This window comes from Camelus ferus, chromosome 3 (assembly GCF_009834535.1).
Source record: "Camelus ferus isolate YT-003-E chromosome 3, BCGSAC_Cfer_1.0, whole genome shotgun sequence".
NCBI classification, from domain to species: Eukaryota; Metazoa; Chordata; class Mammalia; order Artiodactyla; family Camelidae; genus Camelus; species Camelus ferus.
Genome location: NC_045698.1, coordinates 104,228,317 through 104,253,371, shown reverse-complemented (window position 1 = coordinate 104,253,371; position 25,055 = coordinate 104,228,317). Strand labels below are relative to the sequence as shown.

At 38.1% G+C, this 25,055-nt stretch overlaps 2 protein-coding genes across 3 annotated transcripts in view; one reads left to right on the top strand and one right to left on the bottom strand.

Annotated features, from left to right (window-relative positions):
- Nucleotides 1–25,055, top strand: part of LOC102512215 (sperm-associated acrosin inhibitor) — a 269,442-nt gene that overhangs the window by 187,351 nt on the left and 57,036 nt on the right. The gene's annotated exons all lie outside the window — the stretch shown is intronic.
- SPINK14 (serine peptidase inhibitor Kazal type 14 (putative)) lies at nt 14,409–21,129 on the bottom strand. 2 transcript variants are annotated; one of them, XM_032477078.1, is made up of 5 exons: nt 20,725–21,129; nt 19,540–19,669; nt 18,570–18,607; nt 15,639–15,775; nt 14,409–14,673 (listed from the first exon to the last, which is right to left on the bottom strand). In XM_032477078.1, the coding sequence occupies exons 2-5, from the start codon at nt 19,622–19,624 to the stop codon at nt 14,628–14,630; spliced, it is 306 nt and encodes a 101-aa protein (XP_032332969.1). In that variant the 5' UTR covers nt 19,625–19,669; nt 20,725–21,129; the 3' UTR covers nt 14,409–14,627. The 2 variants fall into 2 exon arrangements, with proteins under 2 accessions (XP_032332969.1, XP_032332970.1); XM_032477079.1 differs by having other exon boundaries at nt 19,540–19,666.

Sequence of the window (25,055 nt, the reverse complement as noted above, 5' to 3'; positions counted from 1 at the left end):
CATTAATATTTTCTCTGAAACAATTGTTGATACTGCTGCCTATCAGAATCTGATTTAGTTTGCCTGAACAAGCTAAAATAAAGCCTATTCTAAAGTGTTTTCCACAGTTGTCCAAGAAGAAATCAATCCCTCTTCTGATTTATAATTAAACATAGATTTTACCGTTTATGTCTTACAGCATGTTATATTATGAGTATATATATCTATCTGATAGATGTTACTTATTATGACTTAAAATACTCTATAGCCTTTGACAGTAAAGATTTATTTGATATATGCTAGTATCCTTCATAACAACTAGAAAAAAGTAGTAGGAACTAAAAATGTTGGGTGGAATCAATGCATACATCAGTGCTTGTGTGATTCTATTTACAGAAACTACATTTATTTTATTCAATTATGTTGCATATAGAAGTCAGTATGTGTGACTTGGTCTTGTTGCCTGAGTATATGAGAAACAATCTTGTATCTGTCAGATAGTATGACCCAATAACTCCCTTATTACCATACCCTTGATGCAGGTAAATTTTGCATCATACTTTTTATTACAGATTGTTTTATGTAGCATAATCCCAACTGATAAAACAATTTACCTCTATGCATAATAACTTACACAAGAGGAAGTCTTTCTCAATTCTGTGAAGTCCAGGTGACTATCTGATTTACAGGCAGCTTTTTTCCAAGCTGTGATGAAAACACTCAGTTTCCTTTCATTTCTGGCTTCAACACATTGCTCCAATTTGCCATGCTTATATGTGTCAAGGTGATGGGAAGAAGAAAAATATTGTAAAGGGGTCATGCATGATTATTATTATTTTTTTTTACCAACTTAGTTTAAAAGTGAAACACAGCACACTTATCATTGCTGAGAACTAGTCACATGATCACACTTACATACAATGAGAGGTAGAAAAATCAGTTCCTTTGTTGGACTTCTATTTCCCAGCAGTGGTTCTGTATTCCCACAGAAGTGTATGAATTTTGTAGACAGTTAGCCCCTGTGACTACCAGCTAACTATGCATATCCTTTTCCCCACACTTAGGACATACTCCACTCCTCCAAGAAGACAATCGTTTGTGCTATCCAGTCATTTCAACTAGCAAAAAGTTTAGGATTACTGAAAGTAGCTCTGTATGGAGACCTACACACTATAAGGCATGCCATCAGCCCTCATCACCTTCCCCACACTCAGTGTATAATGGAGGAGCTTCTTGGTGTGTACCTTTTTGGAAGGTAGCTACCATGCTGTGAGAAGCCCAGGTTACATGAGACTGTCCTACATAAGTGTTCCCATCAAGAGTCCCAACTGAACTCAGCCTTTAAGTCTTCCTGGCCAGATACCAGAACCTTCAGATGATTTTACTTCCCAGCCATTCAAGTCATCTCAACCAACTGAGTCTTCTGGAATGGAGGTTTCACATTATGGACGAGAGACACACTGTATTGCCTGTTTCTTGCCCCAGTAGAATCCATGAATACAATAAAATGGTTGCTTTTCTTTTCTTTTTTTCTTTATTGAGTTATAGTCAGTTTACAATGTTCTGTCAATTTCCAGTGTAGAGCACAATTTTTCAGTTATACATGAACATACATATATTCATTGTCTCATTCTTTTTCACTGTGAGCTACCACAAGATCTTGTATATATTTCTGTGTGCTATACAGTATGAACTTGTTTATCTATTCTATACATACCTATCAGTATCTACAAATTTTGAACTCCCAGTCTATCCCTTCCTACCCACCTTCCCCCTTGGCAACCACAAGTTTGTATTCTATGTCTATGAATCTGTTTGTTTTGTATTTATGTTTGTCTTTTTCTTTTCCTTTCTTTTTTTTTTTTTTTTGATACCACATATGAATGATCTCATACGGTATTTTTCTTTCTCTTTCTGGCTTACTTCACTTAGAATGACATTCTCAGGGACATTCATGTTGCTGCAAATGGCATTATGTTGTCATTTTATGGCTGAACAGTATTCCATTGTATACATATACCACCTCTTCTTTATCCTATCATCTGTTGATGGACATTTAGGCTGTTTCCATGTCTTGGCTATTGTAAATAGTGCTGCTGTGTACATTGAGGTGCATGTATCTTTTCGAATTAGAGTTCCTTCTGGATATATGCCCAAGAGCGGGATTCCTGGGTCATATGGTAAGTCTATTCCTAGTCTTTTGAGGAATCTCCATACTGTTTTCCACAGTGGCTGCACCAAACTGCATTCCCACCAGCAGTGTAGGAGGGTTCCCTTTTCTCCATAGCCTCTCCAGCATTTGTCATTTGTGAACTTTTGAATGATGGCCATTCTGACTGGTGTGAGGTGATACCTCATTATAGTTTTGATTTGCTGATAGTTTTAATTTCTCTGATAATTAGTGATATTGAGCATTTTTCATGTGCCTATTGATCATTTGTATGTCTTCCTTGGAGAATTGCTTGTTTAGGTCTTGTGTGCATTTTTGGATTGGGTTGTTTGGTTGTTTCTTATTAAGTCGTATGAGCTGCTTATAGATTCTGGAGATTAAGCCTTTGTCAGTTTCATCTTTTGCAAAAATTTTCTCCCAGTCTGTAGGTGATTGTTTTGTTTTGCTTATGGTTTCCTTTGCTGTGCAGAAGCTTGTAAATTTAATTAGGTCCCATTTGTTTATTCTTGCTTTTATTTCTATTGCTTGAGTAGACTGCCCTAGGAGAACATTTTTGAGATGTATGTGAGATAATGTTTTGCCTGTGTTTTCTTCTAGGAGATTTATTGTATCTTGTCTTATGTTTAAGTCTTTGATCCATTTTGACCTTTATTTTTGTGTATGGTGTAAGGAGTATTCTAGCTTCATTGCTTTACATGCAGCTGTCTAATTTTCCCAACAAAAATGGTTATATTATATCATTCATTTAATGCTGGTTTATAATACAGCACTAATAAGTATAACCAAATTTGGTATCTGGAGGCTGTGTTTGGAAATAACAAACTTCTAAACATATGGTGCTGGCTTTGGGACTAGGTGGCAGGCAGAAGCTAGAAGGGCCTAGAAGAAACTATTAGCAGAAGGCTGATGAGCCTCAGAGAGGCTATTAGAGAGGACTTAAATAAAAATGATAAAAATGGTACAAGAAGTTGTCGGAAAGGAGGCTTTTTAAAAAATTTAGTGCTGAAAAGTTTAGCAAAACTGAGGGCTGGAATAACATGGGAAATAGGGAAAAGATCATCTAATGGACTGACAGATCTTGCTCAGGAAGTTTCCAGGTTAAATGCTGAAAATATCAACCAATTTCATCATAAGGTATAGGAAAGAGAGAGCTGAGCTAAAGATGGAATTGTTCAGTTTTCAAGTAGAATCTAGAGGGAATACAAAAGACCTAGGACTTTCTGGATTTGAAACCATAATTGTTTCTCATCCTCAGTCTCTCTCAGAAAAGAGACTCAAGGTAAAAATTAAAGCCTGGTTGCTGCCAATAAAATGTCTCAAGATATATCCAAATCTGACACTGACAAACCCTCTTAAACCTCAGATAGTTTTCAGATGATCCCTCAAAATCCCCTTGTACTAGTCAGTAGGCCTTGTAAGAATCTTAAGGATATACCTCATCAACTCTCCTTGAAACAACAGGGCTCCTACATGGCATTGTCTGACAGTAACCACACAGGGACCAAAGGTTGAGAAGGGCTTCTCTTACATAAATTTGAAGTGTGCCTTTTGTCCAGTAAAGTGTGATACTGAATGATGCATAAAGAACCCAAAACATTTTTGAAGAAAGCAAACAAGCCTAGACTGAAAGAGACACATTAAAAAAAATGAAGAGGCCATGTTTTGTGAAATTTGATATAAAACATCTATAGACAGGAAGCAGGCTAAGAAAAGTACCCAGCTGTAAGCATGGGCCATTTCTTGTTGGGAGTGTCTAGGGGATGGGGGGGTGGGGGGGGTAAGTGACTAAGAGGGAATGACCAACAGACCAGAGGACAGAATCAAGAACAGCACAGAGTTATTCCCAGGTAGCAGTATGGGGCCTTTATCAAAGAACTGGCAACTGGTGCCTGGTTATTAGAGATTTATGGTGAAGGAAATGGCATAAAAATTATATTTAGACAGAATTATTCTGGCTGAATGTGTAGTGTTGGTGTATAATGTTGAATGTTGAATGCAGACGGAAAGAGTGGAAACAAGGATGGTCATTAAAAGATTACAGTAATAATTGATGTGAAACAAGACAGTGGCTGCACTGAGGCTTAAGAATGGAGGTGATGAAAAGTCGTTAGCTTTAGGGTATATTCGAAGATAGAGCCAGAAGAATTTGCTAATGGATCACATGTTGGGTGTGAGAAGAAGAATGGAGTCAAGGATGATTATAAGGTTTTTGGCTTAGCAACTGGAAAAACTGGAGTTGCCATTTAATGAGTTGGGGAGCAATGAGAAAGAAACAGTGCGAGTGAGGGAAAGAATGGCAGGAGCTTAGTTTGGGACAGAGTAAGTTAGACATTCAGATCAGATGTTCAAATAAAAACGAGGAGTTGGCTGTTGTGTACAAGAATCTAGATCTCAGGAAAGAAGTATAGATTGGAGAGAGAAATCTGGATAGAGGATAGAGATCACTAAGAAAACAAATAGAGGTAAAATCCAGAGTTCAGAGGCTGAAACATTGCAGCACTCCAGTGTTTTGTGGTCAACTGATGAAGAGGAATTTGCAAAGAGACTGAGATGGAGAGTCCAAGAGGATGTTGTCTTGGAAGCCTAATGGGGGATAAAACATATTTTATAGAGGAAGGAATACTTAATTGTATGAAATGCTGTTGGTATGTGACATGAAATGAGGATTAAGGATTGACCATTGGTTTTTGCAACATAGAGGCATCTCTGGCCTTGATAATAACAGTTTTGCTATAGTCATGGATGGAACTTGATTAGAGTAGACTTTAGGGAAAATAGAAGGGAATAAACTGGGGTCAATGTATGTAGCCCACTCTTGAAGAGAATTTTGGTCTAATGGGAAGAAGTTACTGAAGAAAAGTCAAGGAAGATGTGGAATCCAGGAGTTATTTATTTTCTTTTTTGTATACATTTTTTAATTGGAGAAATAACAGGAAGTATATAGACTATTGGGAAAGGTCCAGAAGAAAGAGTAAATTGAGAATTCAGTATATTGATATAATTGCTGAAACAACGTTCTTTTTTTTAAACATTTTTATTGATTTATAATAATTTTATGATGTTGTGTCAAATTCCAGTGTAGAGCACAATTTTTCAGTTATACATGAACATATATATAGTCATTGTCACATTTTTTTCTCTGTGAGCTACCATAAGATCTCATATATATTTCCCTGTGCTATACAGTATAATCTTATTTATCTATTCTACATTTTGAAATCCCATTCTGTCCCTTCCCACCTCCTGCCCCCTTGGCAGCCACAAGTTTGTATTCTATGAGTCTGTTTCTGTTTTGTATTTATGTTTTGTTTATTTGTTTGTTTTTTATTTTAGATTCCACATATGAGTGATCTCATAAGGTATTTTGCTTTCTCTTTCTGGCTTACTTCACTTAGAATGATATTCTCCAGGAGCATCCATGTTGCTGCAAATGGCATTATGTTGTCGGTTTTTATGGCTGAATAGTATTCCATTGTATAAATATACCACATCTTCTTTATCCAATCATCTTTTGATGGACATTTGGGCTGTGAAACAACATCCTTGAAAAGACAGTGGAGAGATAGTATGCACAGATGGAGGTGTTGGTCTTTTATAACTAAAATTGTATTTAATGCATACAACATGATTTGATATACATATATAGCAAAATGATTACTATAGTCAAGCTGATTAACATAGTTAATTAGCGCACAGTTAGCATTTTTTAATGAGAGCACCTGAAATCTATTCTTTTAGCAAGTTTCCAGTATTCAGTACTGTATTATTAATTATAGTCACCATGCTGTGCTTAGGTCTCTAGTCTTACTCATCCTGCATAACTGCAATGCTGTACCCTTTGACCAACATCTTTCCATCTCCCCCACCTCTCCACCCCTGGTAACCACCTTTCTACTCTGTGCTTCTGTGTATTTGCTTTTTTTAGATTCCACATATAAGTGGGATCATACAGTATCTGTCTCTCTGTGTCCGGCTTATTTCATTTATCATAATGTCTTCCAGGTTCATTCATGTAGTTGCAAATGACAGGGTTTCCTTCTTTTTAAGGCTGAATAATATTCCATTGTATATTTGTGTGTGTGCGTGTGTGTGTGTAGTTACAATTTCTTTATCCATTCATCTGTCAGTGGACACTGAGTTTACATGTCTTGACCATTGTGAATAATGTTGCGATGAATATGGCAGGTGCTGATTTTTCTTCAAGGTATTGATTTCATTTCCTTTGATACACTCAGAAGAGGGATTGATGGACCATATGGTAGTTCTATTTTTAGTTTTTTGAGGAACTTCAATATATTTTTGGATAATGGCTCTACCAGTTTACATTCCCACCAATGCTGTACAAGTGTCCCCATTCCTCCATATTTTTACCAACACTTGTTATCATTTACTTTTTAGATAATAGCCATCATCACAAGATGAACAGGTGTAAGGTAATATCTCATTATGGTTTTGATTTGATGAGAAGGGTGGGTCTTTTAATTTTTTTCTTAAAAGTTTTATTGAGGTAAAATTGACCTGCAATAAACCACACACATTGATAGTGTGCAGTTTGACAATTTGATATTTGTGTCTGCCCATAAAAACCAAACATCAAGATAATAAACATATCCTCCACCATCCCCAAAGCTTCTACCACTGATACGGCTTCTGTGGCTATAAGTTAGTTTGTAATTTTTTGATTGATATAAATGGAATCATATGGGATGCCCTTTTCTTTTCACAGGCTTCTTTCACATACAATAATTTTTAGATCCATCCCTTTGATTTGCAAATATTCATTTTTGTATGACTTATTTACCATCCATATATATATGCTTTGATGTGTCTATTCAAATATTTTGCACATTTATATTTGGTTGTTAGTTTTCTTCTTATTAAGTTTTGGGAGTGTTATCTGTGCTAAATTCCATTCTTTCATTCAATATGGTCTTTGTAAATACTTTCTCTAATTTGTCTTCTCTTTCTCACGAGTGTTTTTGGAAAAAAAAATTTTAATTTGATGAAGTCCATGTTAGAAATAGTTATTTTATGGATAATGCTTTTGGTGTCATATCTAAGACTTTTGGCTAATCTAAGGTCACAAAATATCTTCTAAAATTTTCTAGTTTTAGATCTTAGTTCTAGGATCCATTTTGAATTAACATTTGAATATGGTGTAAGCTACAGATTGAAATTCATTGTTTTTGCTTATCTACATTGAATCATTTATTGTTGATCCATCTGGACCTGGTAATCTATATTTATTGAAAAAAATTTTAACTGGATAGGACTGTTCACATCATTTGTTTCTTCTTGAGTGGTTTGATAATTTGTGACTTTCAGAACATGATCTATTTCATCTAAACCCTTAAATTCATGTGCATGGATTCCATTCATCATATTCTCTTATTATACAACTAGTATCTGTGAATTTCCTCTACTATTTCTGATATTGGTTATTTTTACTCTACATCCCCACTTTTTGGGCAACCATTTTAAAAGAAATGACTTTTGGTTTCATTGATTTTAGCTATTGTTTTTATCCTTTCAGTTTCACTGATTTTTGGTATTACCTTCATTCTTCTTGCTTTAGATTGTATTTACTTTTTGTTTCCTTTTTATTTAAATGGGAAACTTAGACTACTGATTGATATATTTCTTTACTTACACCATTAAATGCTATGCATGTCCCTCTAAGCAGTACTTTGGTGCAGCCCATAAGTTTTGATAGAATGTTTTCATATTTCATTCCACTAAAAATTGCTTGAGTCTTCCTCAGTAACTCATGAGTTATTTAGAAACCATGTGTTGTTTAACTTTCAAATAATTGTGGATTTTTTGAGATATTTTTCAATTGTAGACGTCTAATTTAATTTTTTCTTGGTCAGAGAACATACATTGTGTGATTTCTTTTAAATTTTTTAAGATTAGTTTTATGTCCCATGGTATGGTCTATCTTGGTGTATATGTGTAATTGAAAAAAAAATTATGTAATCTGCTATTGTTGGGTGAAGTGCTCTATAAATGTCAACTAGGATGATTTATCTGGTGGTGATGTTCAGATCTTCTGCCCACTTGTTCTATCAATTACTCAGGGAAGTGTTAACATCTCCAGTTATATTTGTTAATTTAAAAAATTCTTAGAGTTCTGTTGATTTTTGCTTAACATATTTTGATGATCTGTTATTAGATTAATATACATCTAGGATTGTTATTAGGTAAAAACGCATCTGTAATTGCCCCCTTTATCATTATGTAATGTTCCTGTTTATCCCTGGTAATACTTCTTGTTCTGAAGTCTGCTTTGTCTGCCATGTGGTTCTTTTAACTGTCAATAAGATTAGGGAAGGGAGAAGTAAACCAAAAGAATTATCCACTTTTCAAGAATGTAGATGAAAAGCTCAGGGCACAGGACAGCCTTTCCAGCTAGCTAGAAATTATGTTGAAATTGAGTTAATATTATTTATGGCAGAGAGGCTGAATAGAAAAGAACAGATACTCCCAGGTGACAGTACCACTGAGCTTCATGTTACCAGGAGGTACCAACTGCAGCTCTGTGAGTAAGGCTGTTTTGAAACTTCCACCCTCATCAGCACTCCAGCTGACCCCATGTGAAGCAGAATTAGTCAACCCCCCATATTGTGAAAATAACAAATTGTTATAATTGCTTTAAGCCACTCAGTTTTGGAGTATTTGCTGTTTAGCAGTAGATCACCAAAGAACGATGGCAGAGTGAAATCAGACCATAGAATTGCCTTCTTCTAAATTTAAACAAAATGAAAAGAGTGTCAAAATTTTTTGTCAGTATCAAAAAAATACATGGGGTCCAGTTTGTAAAGTACACTGCAAAATTTGAAAATGGGGGGAAAAATCTGATATGTCAAAACTTAACTTCTAACCTGAAATGTACCCTCAGATGGAAAAATAATGAGATTACAAAACTATGAAAGTTTTTCACAAGTAAGACTATTTGAAACTAGGAAGAGGGCATTTTTATTGTTTTCCTCTTCTGATAGCTTGGAGACTTAAAGAATGAAAAGAGACACCATGAAATGAAGGTTGAAAGAAGTGAATTCAAAAGTTAGATTTAGTCCTCTCTGATGGAAGTTCCAAACCAAAATGGGGGAATAAATGAATCACTAAGCTATTCTTTCCATGTGCTTAAGATATATTACTGTTCATGACAATTTAAAAGGAGAGAAAGCAGAGACAGCCAGATTCTTCTGACAAAGGATATATTCTGTCTAGCTGAGCTCTCCTTATTTAATCTCAAACTTCACAGCATCTATTTCTGGTATGAGCCACATGTTGGATATGTGTTGGAAACATTTTCTCCTAGTTGGTGGCTTACTTTTTACTCTACTAATGGTGTATTTTTATGAACTGATGTTCTTAATTTTAATATTTCACGGTTCACCATAGTTTTACTTATGCTTGGTGGGATTTTTTGCCAATTTGAACAATATTTTCATACACTAAGTTAATGAAGATATATTTCCTTTCAAAAGATTTTTGAATTATTTTTAGTATCAATTTAAATTAAAGAAGAGTCAATATTCATATTCTCCCATGTGCATATCCCATGTGTACATGAAAGGATATTCTCTTTCATGATTTTTCAGTGTCTTTTGTCATTAATCACATAGATTGTATATGTGTGGGTCTGTTTCTGGACTCTAAATTTCATCTCAGTGGTCTCTTTGTCTATGTTTGCATCAGTGTATTTTTTAAAATTGTTATTAGTTGACAATAAGTCTTGTTACCTGGTAGTGTAAGCCCTCCATCTTCATTTTTCCTCAAGATTATGTTGTCTACTCTTTATTCCTATTACATTTCATGCAGATTTGAAAATCACATTGTTATTCTCTCAAAAAAAGGTTACCTGTTTGAGTAATATTATATTGAATCTATAAAACAGAGGTGAATGTACCTCATCAAACAGTATTGAATTGTTTGATGAATGAGTATATACTTCCATTTTATTTAGAGTTTTTTTTTTAAAAAAAATCTTTGATTAATGTCTTGTAATATTCAGGATAGAGATCATACACGCCTTTTTTAGAGTTGTTTTTCCTTATACATTTGCTATTTTTGATATTCTGGGAAATACCTTTTAAATGTTTTATTTTCTATTATCCACACATCTAGAATATAATCTCTTCTTTTGCATATTGACCTTGTTTTCAGCAAAGTGTCATTTCAAAAGTAGCACGTATAGTGTGATCCTGTTTTTATGATATTATTTCCATTGCACTCGATCTATACACTTAGTCACTAGGAGACAGAGAAAGAGGAAGAGTTCAGGAAAGGTGTTCACCTAAGATTAACTACAGTAAGTCCTAGTTGTAATAGTTTGCCTAATATTATTCTTTTAATTAAAATTTGCTTATCCGTAATTTTTAAGTTCTTCTTGAAGAGTATATATATACTCTATTCTAGAGGAAAATAATATTAAAAATTTTAAATTTAAATTGAAGAAAATTATCTACAGCGTAGGTTGTTTTATTTTTTGCAAGATAGTTTAGATAACAGTGAGCCTGCTGCTAATGCTGGCTGCCTACACAGATCCACACTCCAAGTAATTCCTAATTTTTGTTTGGAAAATGTATGGTTAACAGTTTGGGTCTTGGAGTTGATTAACTTTCTTTGGGTAAAAAGGATCTAATCAGGAGAAAAAGAAAGGACTTCATAGAATTATAAGAGTAACGTTTAGTTCATTAGAAAGAAACATTTCTCAAGTCTCTTGTCCAATGTGAAACCTAAATAAGAGCTCAGCATGGACTGGGTTAGGAGATCTCACCTTCCTGGGAAGAAGGAAAATAGAAAAATAACATCAGAAATTGCTGCCAGCTCTCTTCATCTCAAGCTCTCCCCCTTACTTGGGTTTAGACATGGGCATTTGTAAGCAGACAAAGGATGGCCCTCTTGCTTCTGCCTAGGATTTTGCCCCCATTTGTTACTCATCTGAGCATCCCTATTTAAACTTTTTGGAGTTTTACCTCTCCTCAAAATCAAGTATATGCTATTATTATCACCTCTTTAAGTGTTGAGAAATATGTAGCTCACAGAGCATTAGCAACTTGCCCCAAATCACATCATCGGCATGCAGTGAGTTGACCATAGTGCTAGTCAAAGTTACTGGTTTAAACAGCAGCACTTTACTGCCACCTTGTGGGGAAATAGGGTTTGTTGAAAGTCCTTCAAGAGCTATTATGGTTGAAGTTGGGCTTGAGAGTGCCTGTAGCAGATGACACACTAAAATGTTTGTATCATAACACACAAAAGAGAATTCTTTTTAAAACAGCTCATATTTAAATCATTATAGAATGGAGGCAGAATGATGGCTGGGAGGAGAGAATGGAGGCTGAAGTAATAGTTAATAAGACTATAAAAATAACCCACTGAAACGCAATGAAGACTTGGATTAAGCACATGCTTATGGGTTTAATTTATACTTGAAATAAGAAATATATAGAAATGATATATTGAAATTGAGTTTGAGTGAGAAAGGGCTCAAGAGTAGTGACTAACTTTCATTAACTCAAAACACATAGAGGAGCACATTCAGAAAGAAAGAAAATAGAACTCATTATTATTTTTTTTTTGGTAGGGAGAGGTAATTAGATTTATTTATTTTTAGAGAAGGCACTGGGGAGTGAACCCAGGACCTTGTGCATGCTAAGCATGTGCTCTTCTGCTTGTGCTATACCCTCCCCCATAAAATAGAACTCATATTGGACAGATTGATTTTTAAAATTCCGTGAGCCAATTAAATTAATATGTTTGGTATCTGATACTAAAAAGATGGGTACAGTCCCATGATGTGAATTTGTGAGTTGTAGGTAGAGAGGTAATAGAGTAGTTACAGTTGTGAGTAGGATGATCAAGCAGAGGAAGTGGGATGGGTAGAGAGAAGGTGGCTGTGACAAAGCCCTGGGACTGAGCAATAATTAGGGGGTAAAAAACAGAGGGAAATACATACATGGATTTCAAAATTCAAAACATCTACCAGAGAGGGAGAGCAAGAGAGAGAAAGCAGAGGCAGTGGTTGTCAGAGCTAGGAATGCTAAGGGGGCAGCTCCTTTCTTGGCAGTGGGAGGATATGTGTGCAAATGAGCAGCTTTTAGGGGTTGCACTGAAGAAGGAAGTCTTGCACATGACCTCCCTTCCTTTTTTGAAAATGTCTACTATCAAATGACAGGAAAAAATATTATTATGAAAGTTCCTTTCACTATTGTGTATAGCAAATTTAAGTAAATGTGTTATTACCCCCTAGAAAAAAATTGTTACAGAGCACAATCTTATCCTTTGCAATTCTTAGAAAAAGTAAGATAATGGCATTGTACTCTAGTCTAGACTTCAGAAGGTATCAGAGGTAAGCATAGGTACGATGACATGATAAAGATAAAGCTGACTTCTACTTTCAGATAATATGGAGTAAGAGAAACTAGATATACTTCCTAGCTGAAAAGACAAAAAATCAGACAAAATAAAGAATGACATGACATCAGGCAATGAAGGGTGCTGATTCCTGAGAGATGAGAAACAAATACGGTGAGCTCTGTGATTGGCTTTGGTTTCTGCCTTGGAAGAGATTCTAGGAATAGGAAAGAGGAATCCAGATGGAGCAAGTGGATGCCCTGAATTGACTTAGAGCTGAGAGGAAAGGGACCAAGGTGACTATAGTTTGCAGGACCACAGCATTGCAGAGCATTGGAGAGCTCAGCAGATTACTGATTAGTGCTTGTGTGTGAGGAAACTGCCCAAGGTAAGAAAGAACCGCAGAGAGGATTAGAGATAACAGAGCCCAGCTCTTGTGTAGAGCTGGTCATGGTGCTTGTTCCTATTAGCCAGACTAGAAAACGTTATCACCCCTGGTGCGCTGAGTAGAGTATTCAAAAGACTCTTGCTTCAGGGAATGAGGAGTAATTGGCCCACTTAGTGAATGCTGTACTGATCCCACCTGACTCTTAGAAGCGAAGTTCCAGAGGATCCCATTGTTTCCAAGTAATTGTGCTGTAACTCAGAAGAAAGCTGAAGAGTAATTCTAGAAATAAAAAATATTTAGAACCAAACAAGGTAAAATTCATAAAAATATAATCTATAATGAGAAGAGAAGCATCCAACCTAAAATGGACACAGATACTTTAATTAGCAGATAAAGTCATAAAGTTAGTTATCATAACTATATTCTAGATGTTTAAAAAGTTAGAAATATGGACGATATAAATCACACTTGTAGAGATGAAAATTAAAATGTTTGATATGAAAAATCTACTGAATGGCATTAATGGCAGAGTGATTACTGCAGAAAAAAAGATTTGTGAACATGAAGTCAAAGCAGCATTGTTGGAAAACAAACTTCCTTGGAGTTTTGCCTGCTCCTGTGTGGCCCATCACTCAGAGTGATGGAACCGGGCCTGCTGTAGAGTAGAGAGTATCTCATTGTCCCCAGAGCTATTTGCTTTTCATATTCTAACAATGACAGACCAAAAGTGACTGTTTCCTTTCTATTGGAGCCACGTGTCTTCTCTCTAATGATCATGGTAGTTAAGCTCAGAGAGCCAACAGAACGTATAAACAATCTGACCATAGTCTTACAGTCTATTCAGAGGCAAAAGAGATACTCTTTGCCAATTGGGAGCAAACTGCTGAGGGAGAGAGAGCATGTTAGTGTATATTAGTCTTCTTTCCATATAAAATGAGTGTGTGAATATATATTTCATATATATATATGTGTGTGTGTGTGTGTATATATATATATATATATGAAAGAGAATATGACCCAAAGAAAAACATGTCCCTATATGTTTCAGAGGTTAAAATGTGTCAAAAGAACTTAAGAGAAAGACTAGTGACCAATGGGACATTCATGGATACCGCTGATATAGACCTCCTTCTATAGAGAAAAGTGGGGCTGGTGAAAATATGGGGCCCTTCTCATCTAAGCCAGACATGCATAAATGCCTCTGCTTCAAGGCTGAGTATAAAAGTGAAGTTGTTTAATGAGGAATTGTGGAAAGTGAGCAATAGGAATGGCCAGGAAGAGCACAAAGCTCCATAATTCCTATTAATTGATGTTTTAAAAAAATTCCAGAGGAATAAGGCAGAAATTTCTGTTGTGTTCCTTGGAAGACAACCTGGAGCCTTTACATAGATTGCTCCACAGTTTACTGTCCCAGTGACCTGATTAAGCCCCATGTTTGTCTTTGAGCTTTCGCTCAAATGTTCGTTTTGTTCTACTTCCAAGACTTGAGACACAGATCTGAGACCCACGTTAAGTGAGACTTGCAGAAAAGTTTATTTATTAGGGAGAATATGGAAGGCAGTGAATCAGCGAGGGGAGAGGTAAAGAAGGACTCTTGGGCTGTCTGATACAAGCTCAGCAGGGCAGCTCTCTGTCACTGAGAACAATGCAAGGAGGGCTGAGTTGCAGAGAAGGATTTTCTTGGTGGAAAGAAGCGAAGGCTCTTCTTTTACATCTGAGTCCACTCAGCTAACATTTTCCATCATGTAGAAACCTAATTTTCCCCTGAGATTTCCTAAAGGAAGAATCGGAGTAAATATTTCATTAATAAAATGTCAGAGCTCCAGAAATACTTTTAAAATTATCTTATCACCCTTATTTTATATTTGAGGAAATAAGAGCACGAAGGGAACTGACTGCAGACAGAAGCCAGGGTACTGGCTTTTCTACCCTGTCCTCCTTCTGTGATTCTAAGATGCCACTGAGGATCCTATGACCCCTACTACAGTCTCTTTGAAAATAAGTTATTTAATGAGATCTGAGCTTGTGATAGGTGAGGCTTATCAATCTTCATCATGTTATGTCAGCACTCTGACACTTTGGCTGAATTCCTCACTAGTGGGGACAGCTCGGGGTTTACACATTCCTGTCATTGCTCTTTGTAAAAAATTACAAAGTGCTCATCGGGTAGAGGGGCTCCTGTCTGATGCCATAGGGAGAGATTTTTCTCCTTGGGAACTGCAGGGATCTCGAGTCAACCCTGCAGCCACAGTTTTGTGAAAGCTGAGGGTCTAATCACTGATAATCATGTCATGTCAATCCCAAAACTAAACACTGACTCTTAGCTAAAGGACCCACACTTTGTAGTCACTTTATCCTAGCTCAGAGTTTCAGACACATAAGAGGTTAAAGATGCCTGAGAGAAGGCAAAACTGCAGTTTGTCTTAAAATCAAAGAATTTCAAGGACTCAAGGGGTATTTGAAGCCTCAAGTAAAACATCCTCAGTTGGCACATGGGAATGTGAGGACTGAGAGAGAAGAAAGGGCCCGACAGACACCACTGAGTACAGCCAGCCTGCTTTCTCCTCCAGTGGCCTTTGTGTTATTACGTGTTCTCCTGAGTGCGGACTGATTGTTATCTGAGTGAGCTGGAGCCAATTCCTGGCTTCAAGGCTGATGTACTTGGTAGAAAAGATAGATGGTAATTGCCATGGACTAAGCTTTTTCGTATTTCTCTTCTTTTCCCCCAACAGTACTCACAAGCTCTCAACACACAGGATGCAAGGGTTTTCATAGGTTACAAAATTGGTGCCACAGATGGGTTGATACACGCCGGGGCAGGGGTTCGCTGTTCCTCTGAACCAACTCAAGTCTACTTTCTTATATGGACATTTCACCTGAAATTGAGTTGCGAAGAGTGATCCGATTAGAATCACACTCACAGACGCCTCCGGACTGTATTAGGAAAATCTAAATATGGGATCATATCCCAGTCTGACAAAAGCTCTCTAGCTCCCCCTCCACAAAGCAAGGGAACCAGAACCTGTGTGAGTGTGAGTCCCATCTGCTCACAGCGTGATGCCCTCGGTGTCAGGACCTCCTGACGAGAGTAGAGAAAGGAGGCCTGCTGTGCTGTCGTGGGAAAAGGAAGAGTGCGTAAACAGGATGGATTCGGGGAATGTGGCTTCCTTCTCTCTCAATTTCCTTCATTCCCAGACTATTAGACTTGGAGTTAGTCTTAGAGATTTTCTGTAGCAACTCAGGTAAGGAGACTGAAACCCCAGAATTGGAAAAGAAGCTTCACTGAAATCTGTGTGCCTTAACTTAAAATATTTGTCACATCTTATCTACTCATAGAGCCTCCAGGCTCTTACCTTGAAGTTGTGAAATGTAAGAGCATTTAGAATGACTCCCTGATTTTGTAGAGAAAACTGAAAACAAAGAAAAGGGGCTGTCTCAGCAGGGGCTAGAACCCACGTCTAGAACCCACAGCTTGCTGTGCTGGGACCAGGGATGGCTCAGAAGCAGTGACTCTGGGATGACTGAGCTTGAGGACGGCCGTCTCCGGGGCTCTATGAGTAGTACCATAAGGTGGATAAAGTACCTCTGACAGAAGGTTGGAAAGAGTTTGGGCTGAGTATTTAGAGAAAGAGAGATCATATCTGAACTGAGAAACTCTTCTTTCTTCTTCCCTTATCCGACACCACCACCATTTATTTGCCTCCTGTCCATCTGTCACCCAATGAATCCCTCCTTCGTCTGTTCCTTTATGGCTGCTGTTTTCTATAATCATCAATTCAATCATTTTATTCATGTAATTAAGCTCCTTTAAATGCATTTTACTGCACATTAAAAAAATTTGCTCTTAGTATGGGCAAAAAGGCCCTATGTGGTCTGTACCCTACCAATTTTTACAACCTTGCCTTTACCACCTTGCTCTTTGCATTTTATAGTTTTTTTTCCCCCTTCAGATGCTCCATGCCTCCTCCATCTCAGGGTCTTCTGGTTTGTCATGACTACTCCCATCAAATGTTTTCTCTTTTTCCTGAACTTAGACTCAATACTGCCTTCAGATTATAACCCACTTTCTCAGAGGTACTTCTCAAAATACAGCCCCAACTTTCCATTCTTTCTTTTTATACTTCTAATCAGTAGGTCATAAAGCATTTGTATAATTATTTGACTAATTCTATACCCTGAAGGATTATAAGTCCACAAGGATAAAGTCTGTGTCTGATCAGACCAGCCAACACATGTAACGGCACTTAGTCATTGCCCTGTGAGTATCAGCAAAGTGAGTAAGATATAAATAGTTCAAAGTAGATGAATATTGAGTAATCAAATAATAATAATGTTAGGTAGTATCGTCTATAAATACAGCCTTTTTTCCCTCTTTAGAGTGGGATGTATATTCACCAGGCGGCTAGGATACACATTCATGTGCTGTGTCGCTGTAACGTCAGCTGCACCCCTCTCTCCCCCCATCTCGGTGTTCCAGTCACACAGGCCTTCAGTCAGTGATGCAAGTAGGTGAATGTTCCTCCCTGTTCGCCACCCGGATGGCTCCTTTTCACCCTTCACGTCTCACTTAGATGTCCCCGTGCCCAAGAAGCCTTCACTGATCACACTGCCGACAGTAGTGTCTCTACTTTCAGTCGATGCTCTCTGCTGTACCAGCCTGCTTTTCTTTATAGAGTTTACCATAAATAAGGGGCTCTCTTCCTTTATTCTGGCTATTAAGCTTCGTGAGAGAAGGGACTATGTTTTCCTCAACATTGTATCCTAGGGCACAGTACAGGTGATAAGTATTTCTTGGAGAAAATAACTAAGAATGAGTCTGAAGAGGAAAACTCCAGAGTATAAATCCTGGACAGATTCTACAGGTTCTTTTGCTGGAGCTGTAGCCTCTGACTAGACTCTACGCTCTGATCTGTGGGTGCCTTCAAGGCCCTCAAAACACCTTTCTCACCAGTCAACTCATGAATATATTTTTTTAAGAAATAAAATTTACTAATGAGACAAAAGCTTAAAATGCAAATACTCCTAAAGTGAAGTACAGTGATGCAGATCCATATCAAAAAACCAAAACAGTCTTTCATTCACCTTTTCCCTCATTTATCAAACATATAATTGACCTCACAGTATATTCCGTGATCAGAGGGGTAGGTGAAAAGGAAAAAAGTGTCTTTTTCACTTTGCCCTCACACAAGTTACGAATAGAATTTGAGGCTCTCTTCAGAGATACCCTATTCCTTGACATCCTCAAACGGTATCTCATAGGATGTGTCTGCCATTAACAACTCACGTAGGCATTCTCTTCATGTCTCAGGGTAGTTAGGAGCATTCTTTCCACCAAACTGTCAGCCCCTTGAGAGCAGGAACCATGTCATTATACCCAAGTCTGTGGGCCCTTAAAAACCTGCCCTGCCCCCTGGCAACTGTCAGTGTCCATAAACATTTTCTAGGCACTACGGAGGGTTCCCTGGTTTACCAGTGACCAAATCTCAGCCTGGGTCCCAGTTAGGATTACGCTACTCTGGGCTTCTGTACCTGCAGGGTACCTGCCACATTCTTGTGAGTGCACCTTGATGAATATCACATATGACCTTTTCCCAGTAAGATTCTAAAATAGCAATTCCAAAGACAGCTGGGGTTGGAATCTCATTTCTGGGAAGTCTAGAGAAAGATTACCTTAATAATTCCATTTGGTGGCCACCAGTGTCGAGGGCCTGAAACCATAACAAATGAAAATAGTTACAGAATCTGTTATCTGGGAAATCATAGCTTAATCTGTTGGCAAAAGAAAAGAGTTCCAATGTGCTAATGAGAAAGCTTGTAATAATTGAAAACATGGTTTCATTATATATATATATATATATATATATATATATATATATATATATATATATATATATATATATATATTCATTCATTTTTTCCAAATGTGGAATAACTCTTTTACTCCTGGTAGATAATCAGCAGAGAACTATCTAGATGCATCATTGTTTTCATAAATGTTGCCTGTCCTGTGTACCAAAAATTTTTTGACTAACAGTAATTAGCCTGGGCTCGAGAGGATTCAGAACCAGCAGCCAGTGTATGAAAGAAATTAAGAAATGCTGGAACTTGCAAGAGATCTTTTAACCCAGTCTCCATATTTTATGAAATGCCCAAGAATTCATGGCAGATATGGAAAAAAACCAAGTTCTTCAGTTCTTGAAGCTTGGTCTCCTTATAACTCCCCTACATGACTTCTCTAAAACAAGGATGCAAAAGATAGTAACCCACTCATATATGGCAAAGCATTTTTTTAAGTTCTGAATTTTTAAGATACACTAGAGTGGAGGCATATTGCCAGTCACTTTCACAAGTTACTCACTAAATCACCAAAGCCCACTCGTCCCCATGAGTTAGGTCTTATTATCTGCATTGACAGATGGGAAACTAAGGCCCCTGCCCATTGGCCCAGAACCCTCCCCCTTTTTTTTGATCACACTGCATTGTCTCTCTGTATAAATGCAGATAAATAAATATACTAAAGTGTTACACTTAAATAAATTAGAAAGTATATAGATAAGAATTTCAAAGCATTCTCTTTCAGATTATAATGTCAGAGCTCACTGATCAACCTTCCATGCCTACCAACAGCCACATTACTCACCAGATGATAACACCGAATGTGTCAGGATAAAGAAAAAAAGTGAGCAGAGTGCTGGGAAGGATTTGGCCATTTTTCCTCCTGGCATGTCCTTAGAATGATGCTCTGAGCTATTGCTTCAGGGTGTTGCCTTCTGATCCAGTCACCAAAGAGGAGGTAATCAGGAGATTAGACCACTTTTGAAGTGAATACCCATCTCTAGCCTGCCCCTTGTATCCTCCTTCCCTAAGAACAAATGCTCAGGAAAAGTTAAACCTTGGCTAGTCGTAAATAAAAGTGTAGATCTCAATGACAGATCTGTGACTACTTAGAAGATAGAAGAAAATCAGAGATTGCTCTTTGGGAATAATTGTATTATTTTAATATGGAGTTATTTTATTTTTTTCTCAAAAATTTTTTGTTTGAGGGGTTACAAGGGAAATGATGAGGCTGCTGGGGGCTTCTAGACCAGAGCTTCTCAATAGAGGAAGCAGGGCTGCATTTGGTCATGAAGCAGAGATTGCCTTTTGAGATTAAGACAAAGGTTTCTGTTACTCCAGGCATACTTGGCTGTGCTGAGAATCTTCTGACTTGGAAAGCTAGACTCTCTTGGAGCATTCAGAGAGAATGCAAGGGAGAGAAAAAAAAAGTCCATGCCATCTCACAGGAGTTCCAAAGCTCTTTTCATCCAGATGCAGAAAGGGCAATGTCGGTCAGTGAATCCTTCCCTGTGGTTGCCTTTCCTTGTAGCAGCCTTTCTGACCCTAGAGAATGGTACATGGCAGTTCCAGGGCCTGACCAAGGACTACATCAAACCCTCCGTATCTTCCTAACCCTGCAGAAGTGACCTGGTCCTCCCTACGTCCGATAGGCGCTTACCTCTGCTCTGTAGCGTATGTTGATAGGTAATTTACATAACCTTTGCCAACATGTCATGGTGATAGGTGTTAATCGGAGACACTGAAATGTCTCCAGAGTACTCCGCTCTCTAGAGGGGCTGGGGGCTTTTGGCACAATGTCCAGAGCCGTCTACTCTGATTGCTCCTGAGACAATCCTGGACTCCATGTTTTTGCTAAACACCCCCCCATCTCTTCCTGGCATCTCTGAATTCCTTCAGGAATGGAGCATCACTCATGGAAGATCCAGCTGCACTAGAGCGTAGTGCCAAATGCCCACTCTCCCTACAACATGTACCCGCATTGACCCACCTCAGAAAGGAGGAGAGATGTAATGTCCTCCTTTGTGGCTGGTGCCTCTCCTTTAAGGAGCACGTGGAAGGGCCTCAAGAGGGGATCGAGTAGCTGCGTAGGAGAGAGAAGGCACTGATGCATTGTGTGCTGGGCTGAGCAGGCCCTGGGAGGCCAAATGTGCCGAACGTTTAGGGTGAGTCAGAGTCAGACTCAGCAGGAGGTGCTGGGGAAGAGGGCATAGAGATGCGTGCAAGACCTAGGGGGTGGGAACGGGTCGCTGCCAGGGCAGCTGTGGACGGCAGTCCAAAGAGGCAGTAGCAGAAGAAACATACCACAGTAGGAAAGAGCAATGATTAGTGCCTTCGGCCAGATTGCACAATGTGAAAACAGCTGAGGAAGGGAGGAGGCTGCAATGACAGATGAGGTCCGGGGATGCCATTTACAGTGGGCTCAGCCTTGTCTTTGCAGCTTTGTAACAGGGAAAATATGTTATCATAGCTGGGTTTCCTCCTGACAGCTGAACTTCCTGCCTCTATCTTATGTTCTGTAAAAGACAATTCTTCTTCTATCAAGGAAATGCATGTTTACTCTAGAAAATTCGAAAAGCAGAAATGTTGTGAGAGAATAGGTTCTTGCTTCGTGCAGGAAAGAATTCAAGAGCAAGGCACGGGGAAGTGAAACCAAGTAGAGGGATGCACATTTCAGAGAGTGGGGGTCTAGCTCACTCAGAAAGGAAAATGGCTTAGGAGATACACACTCCATAGGCAGGAGGTGGGCCACCTCAGAAAGGTGAGAGGGAGAGAAGTTGAGAGGTGTGGGGTGTTTAGTTTAAAGTAAAAGTAGATACACACTCCATAGACAGAGTGCAGACCATCTCAGAAGGCAAGAGAGAGAGAGCAACCACAGGGTATGGAGTCGTTAGGTTTTATGGGCTCGGTAATTTCATATGCTAATAGGTAGGAGGATTATTCCAACTACTCTGGGGAAGAGGTAAGGATTTCCATGAATCGGGCCCCTGCCCACTTTTCGACTTTTTATGGTCAGCCTAGAAACTGTCATGTTGCCTGCAGGTGTGCCATGAGGCTCAAGGTCTACTAGAAGTCAAATCTTCTGCCATCTTGGTTCTAAACAGTTTGCTGTTATTCCTTCAATGGTTGTGCCCTGCCCCCTTTCCTCCCACTTCAGAAATATTAGGGAAAAAAAGACATGAAATCTCAAAACCCAGCGATAACTGTTGAACATATGAATTATATTGTTCCAGTTTTTAAAAATATGTGTGTGTATATATATATGCACACAGATGAACACATACATGTTCTTATTGTCATATTCAATCAAGTTTTTGTAGTATATGTTGTATTCTGTATTTTTCACTTAGAAATGTACTGTGAAATTTTCTTGATCTTTAAATAGTCATAGAACATGAATTTAGATGCCTAGGTCATATTTTGTCACATATATGGATTTTTATTATATTAATATTTTTTCCATAATTGCTCACTTAGGTTGATTTGGATTTTCATTATAATTAACAATGCTGGACTGAACACATTTTTATTTACCTCAGTTAATTTATCTCATTATTTCATTTCAAAAAATGCCTAAAAACAATCCTACTGGAAACTTCCAGAAAGGACTTAGGTCACATAGAATATGAAAGAATGGTTTTTATCCATATGGCTCTGTACTTGGAATACAACATGGAACAGTTTGAAAATACCCTGTCATCTTCTTGAGTAAATCATTCGTCCCCCAGTTCAGAGAGGTAGAGGCACTCCTTTTTTTATAAAGGATTTTGGACATAAAAGCAGAAGACCTAATTATAATATTTTGTCAACTTGAAAGGTAATTTATTCTCTGTGTACAGAATTTTCCTGTTTGCACAGTGGAGTAATCAAACCTTCCTTAGGGGGTTTAAGGTTTAAGCTTGGAAAACTGCTTGATCCAGGTTAGCCACTAGTGAAAAGCTATTTATTTTGGCCCTTTCTTTGCCTCAACACTGATATGGGCTTTATAGGCTCAGAGTCACAGAGTCATTGCATTGTGTGAATATTCAAAGACAATGATGAGAGTGAAATTACTTCCCACCTGATAATAAATAATTTACATTTTTTTCAACTTTGCTTTGTCACAGATTTTATTAGTAAGGCGTCGCTGGTTAAGTGAGTTCCCGTAGGCCTTCTACTGTCTGGGAGTCTGGTTTGTCAGGATTTGTCTGAGGCACTGGAAATACAGCAGTGAAGAAGACTGGCATTTTCCTTACCCTAATGGAGATCATGTTAGGAGAATACCAGTCAACAAATAATTAATCATAGCAGGAAGACCTGAGGAAGCAATTTTTAATATTTGAGTTTTCTGAATCTTGTGACATTTTGCTATTTATCTTAGCCCCTGTGTTTCTCATCCATATCAATATGGAGAAATCAAATAATTAATTATACAAATCCAATATATCAACTAGGTAAAAGTGAAGCACAATATCCTAAGATAAAAGGAAGTGTGTATTATCACCATGAGGCTCTGTTTAATAGATACAAAGGTATTTAATCCTAAGCACACAGAGAAAAAAGTAAAACACAGGAAAGAAGACAGGCTAAAACTTTTTTAGCTTTCTCAAACGCCCCCAAATTCCAGTTGAACTAATATTGGGAGAGCAGAGTGGGTAAGACTAAGAGATCACATATTTCTCAAAGAACCCTTAGTCTGTGACTTCCCCACCATCTCCCGTGCCCATGGTTTAATTCCAAAAGCTGCAACTTGGGGCTTTGTCCCTGGGTGTCAGGTGCCTATTCCTAGCTATGAAATAATTTAATTTGTATGTTCCAGTGTCACCTCAAACTAATGTTTTCAAAACCATTTCCTCACTTTAGTCCAAAGCAGATTCTTTTCACCTTTCAGAGATGTCAGAATCCTTCACAGGATTTAATCTAAGGCTCCATGTTCTCTAGCAGAAAGGAAAGCCTCAACTCCACTGCCCAAACCACACAGCTTTCACAGTCAGCCTGTTCTGTACCCAGTTACTTCTCCAGCACACACTGAGCTGCCCTTCTTAAGGGTCCAAAAGCTGTTTCTCCATCACAGAAACGCCTCCACACAAATGATCAGTCCCACCCTGGGCTGTAGGGTGAAGTCTTGCCCTTCTCAGGGGTTTTGTGGCAGCCACAGGACAGCATTACCCAGACTTGCATATTCTCCTGGGGAAATTTGGTTAGACAAAAATGGAGTTTATGTAAATAAACTCACCTTTTCAATTTGTAGGTTCAAAAGGCAAAATTATGTACTTATTGCATAATTACATATATTTTTTAAACATTATATATAATATACTCTACAACATATAGACTGTTGTGTTTGTTTGTAGTTAAGCAAATCATTTGATATAGGTTCAACAACCATCCTTCCAGTCATGAGCTGGGATGGTCATCATCCTAGAAGTCTCCTATGAGTTACTGTCTGAATATTTGTATCCCCCACAAAGTCATATGTTGAAACCTAATCCCCGATGTGATGGTATTAGGAGGTGAGATTTTTAGGAGCTGAGTAGGTCAAGAAGGCACAGCCCTCAGGATTGGAGTTCATGCCCTTAGAAAACAGATTCTGGAGAGCAGCCTCTTGCCCCTTCTTTCATAGGAGGTCACAGCAAGAAGACAGTCTGTGAGCCTGGAAGTGGGCTCTTACCAGGCGCCAAACCTTCTGGTGCCTTGACCTTGGGCATCCCAGCCTGCAGAACTGTGAGAACATAAACTGTTGTTTAAGACACCTGGTCTGTGGTACAGACAGTTCCCTACTTATGATGGGTTCAACTAACAGATTTTCAGCTGTATAGTGATAGACATTTTGTAGAAACTGAATTTTGAATTTTGATCTTTTCCTGGGCTAGCGATATGCATCCGATAGTCTTGTGGTGCTGGGCAGTGAGCCACAGCTCCCGGTCAGCCACACAATCAGGAGGGTAAGCAGCTGATACGCTGACACCATTCTGTACCCATACAGCCATTCCGTTGGTCACTTTTACAGTATTCAATAAATTGCATGATATGTGCAACACTTTATTATAAAACAGGCTTTGTGTTAGATGATTTTGTCCACCGTAGGCTAATATAAGTGTTCTGGGTACATTTAAGGTAGATGAGGCTGAGCTGTGATGTTCAGTAGGTTAGGTGCAATTTTAGTGTATGATATTTTTAATTTATGATGAGTGTATCGAAATATAACCCCATCCTAAGTGGAGGAAGGTCTGTATTTTGTTATGGTAGCCTGAGGAGATTAATACACTAGCTTATCATGTAACTAACACCTCAAGTCTTCCTTTCAATTCTTACTGAACTTTTAATAATTCTGGAGTGTAA

What these genes read in the sequence shown, in the direction of transcription:
- SPINK14 (XM_032477078.1), bottom strand. Translation starts at nt 19,624, where the DNA reads ATGCCAGGAGGAAAAATGGCCAAATCCTTCCCAGCACTCTGCTCACTT. An exon ending in ACATTCGGTGTTATCATCTG is followed by an intron (nt 18,608 to 19,539) that starts GTGAGTAATGTG and finishes TTATGGTTTCAG; the next exon opens with GCCCTCGACACTGGTGGCCA. An exon ending in ATCCTGTGTGTTGAGAGCTT is followed by an intron (nt 14,674 to 15,638) that starts GTGAGTACTGTT and finishes TTCTTCCTTTAG; the next exon opens with GAAATCTCAGGGGAAAATTA.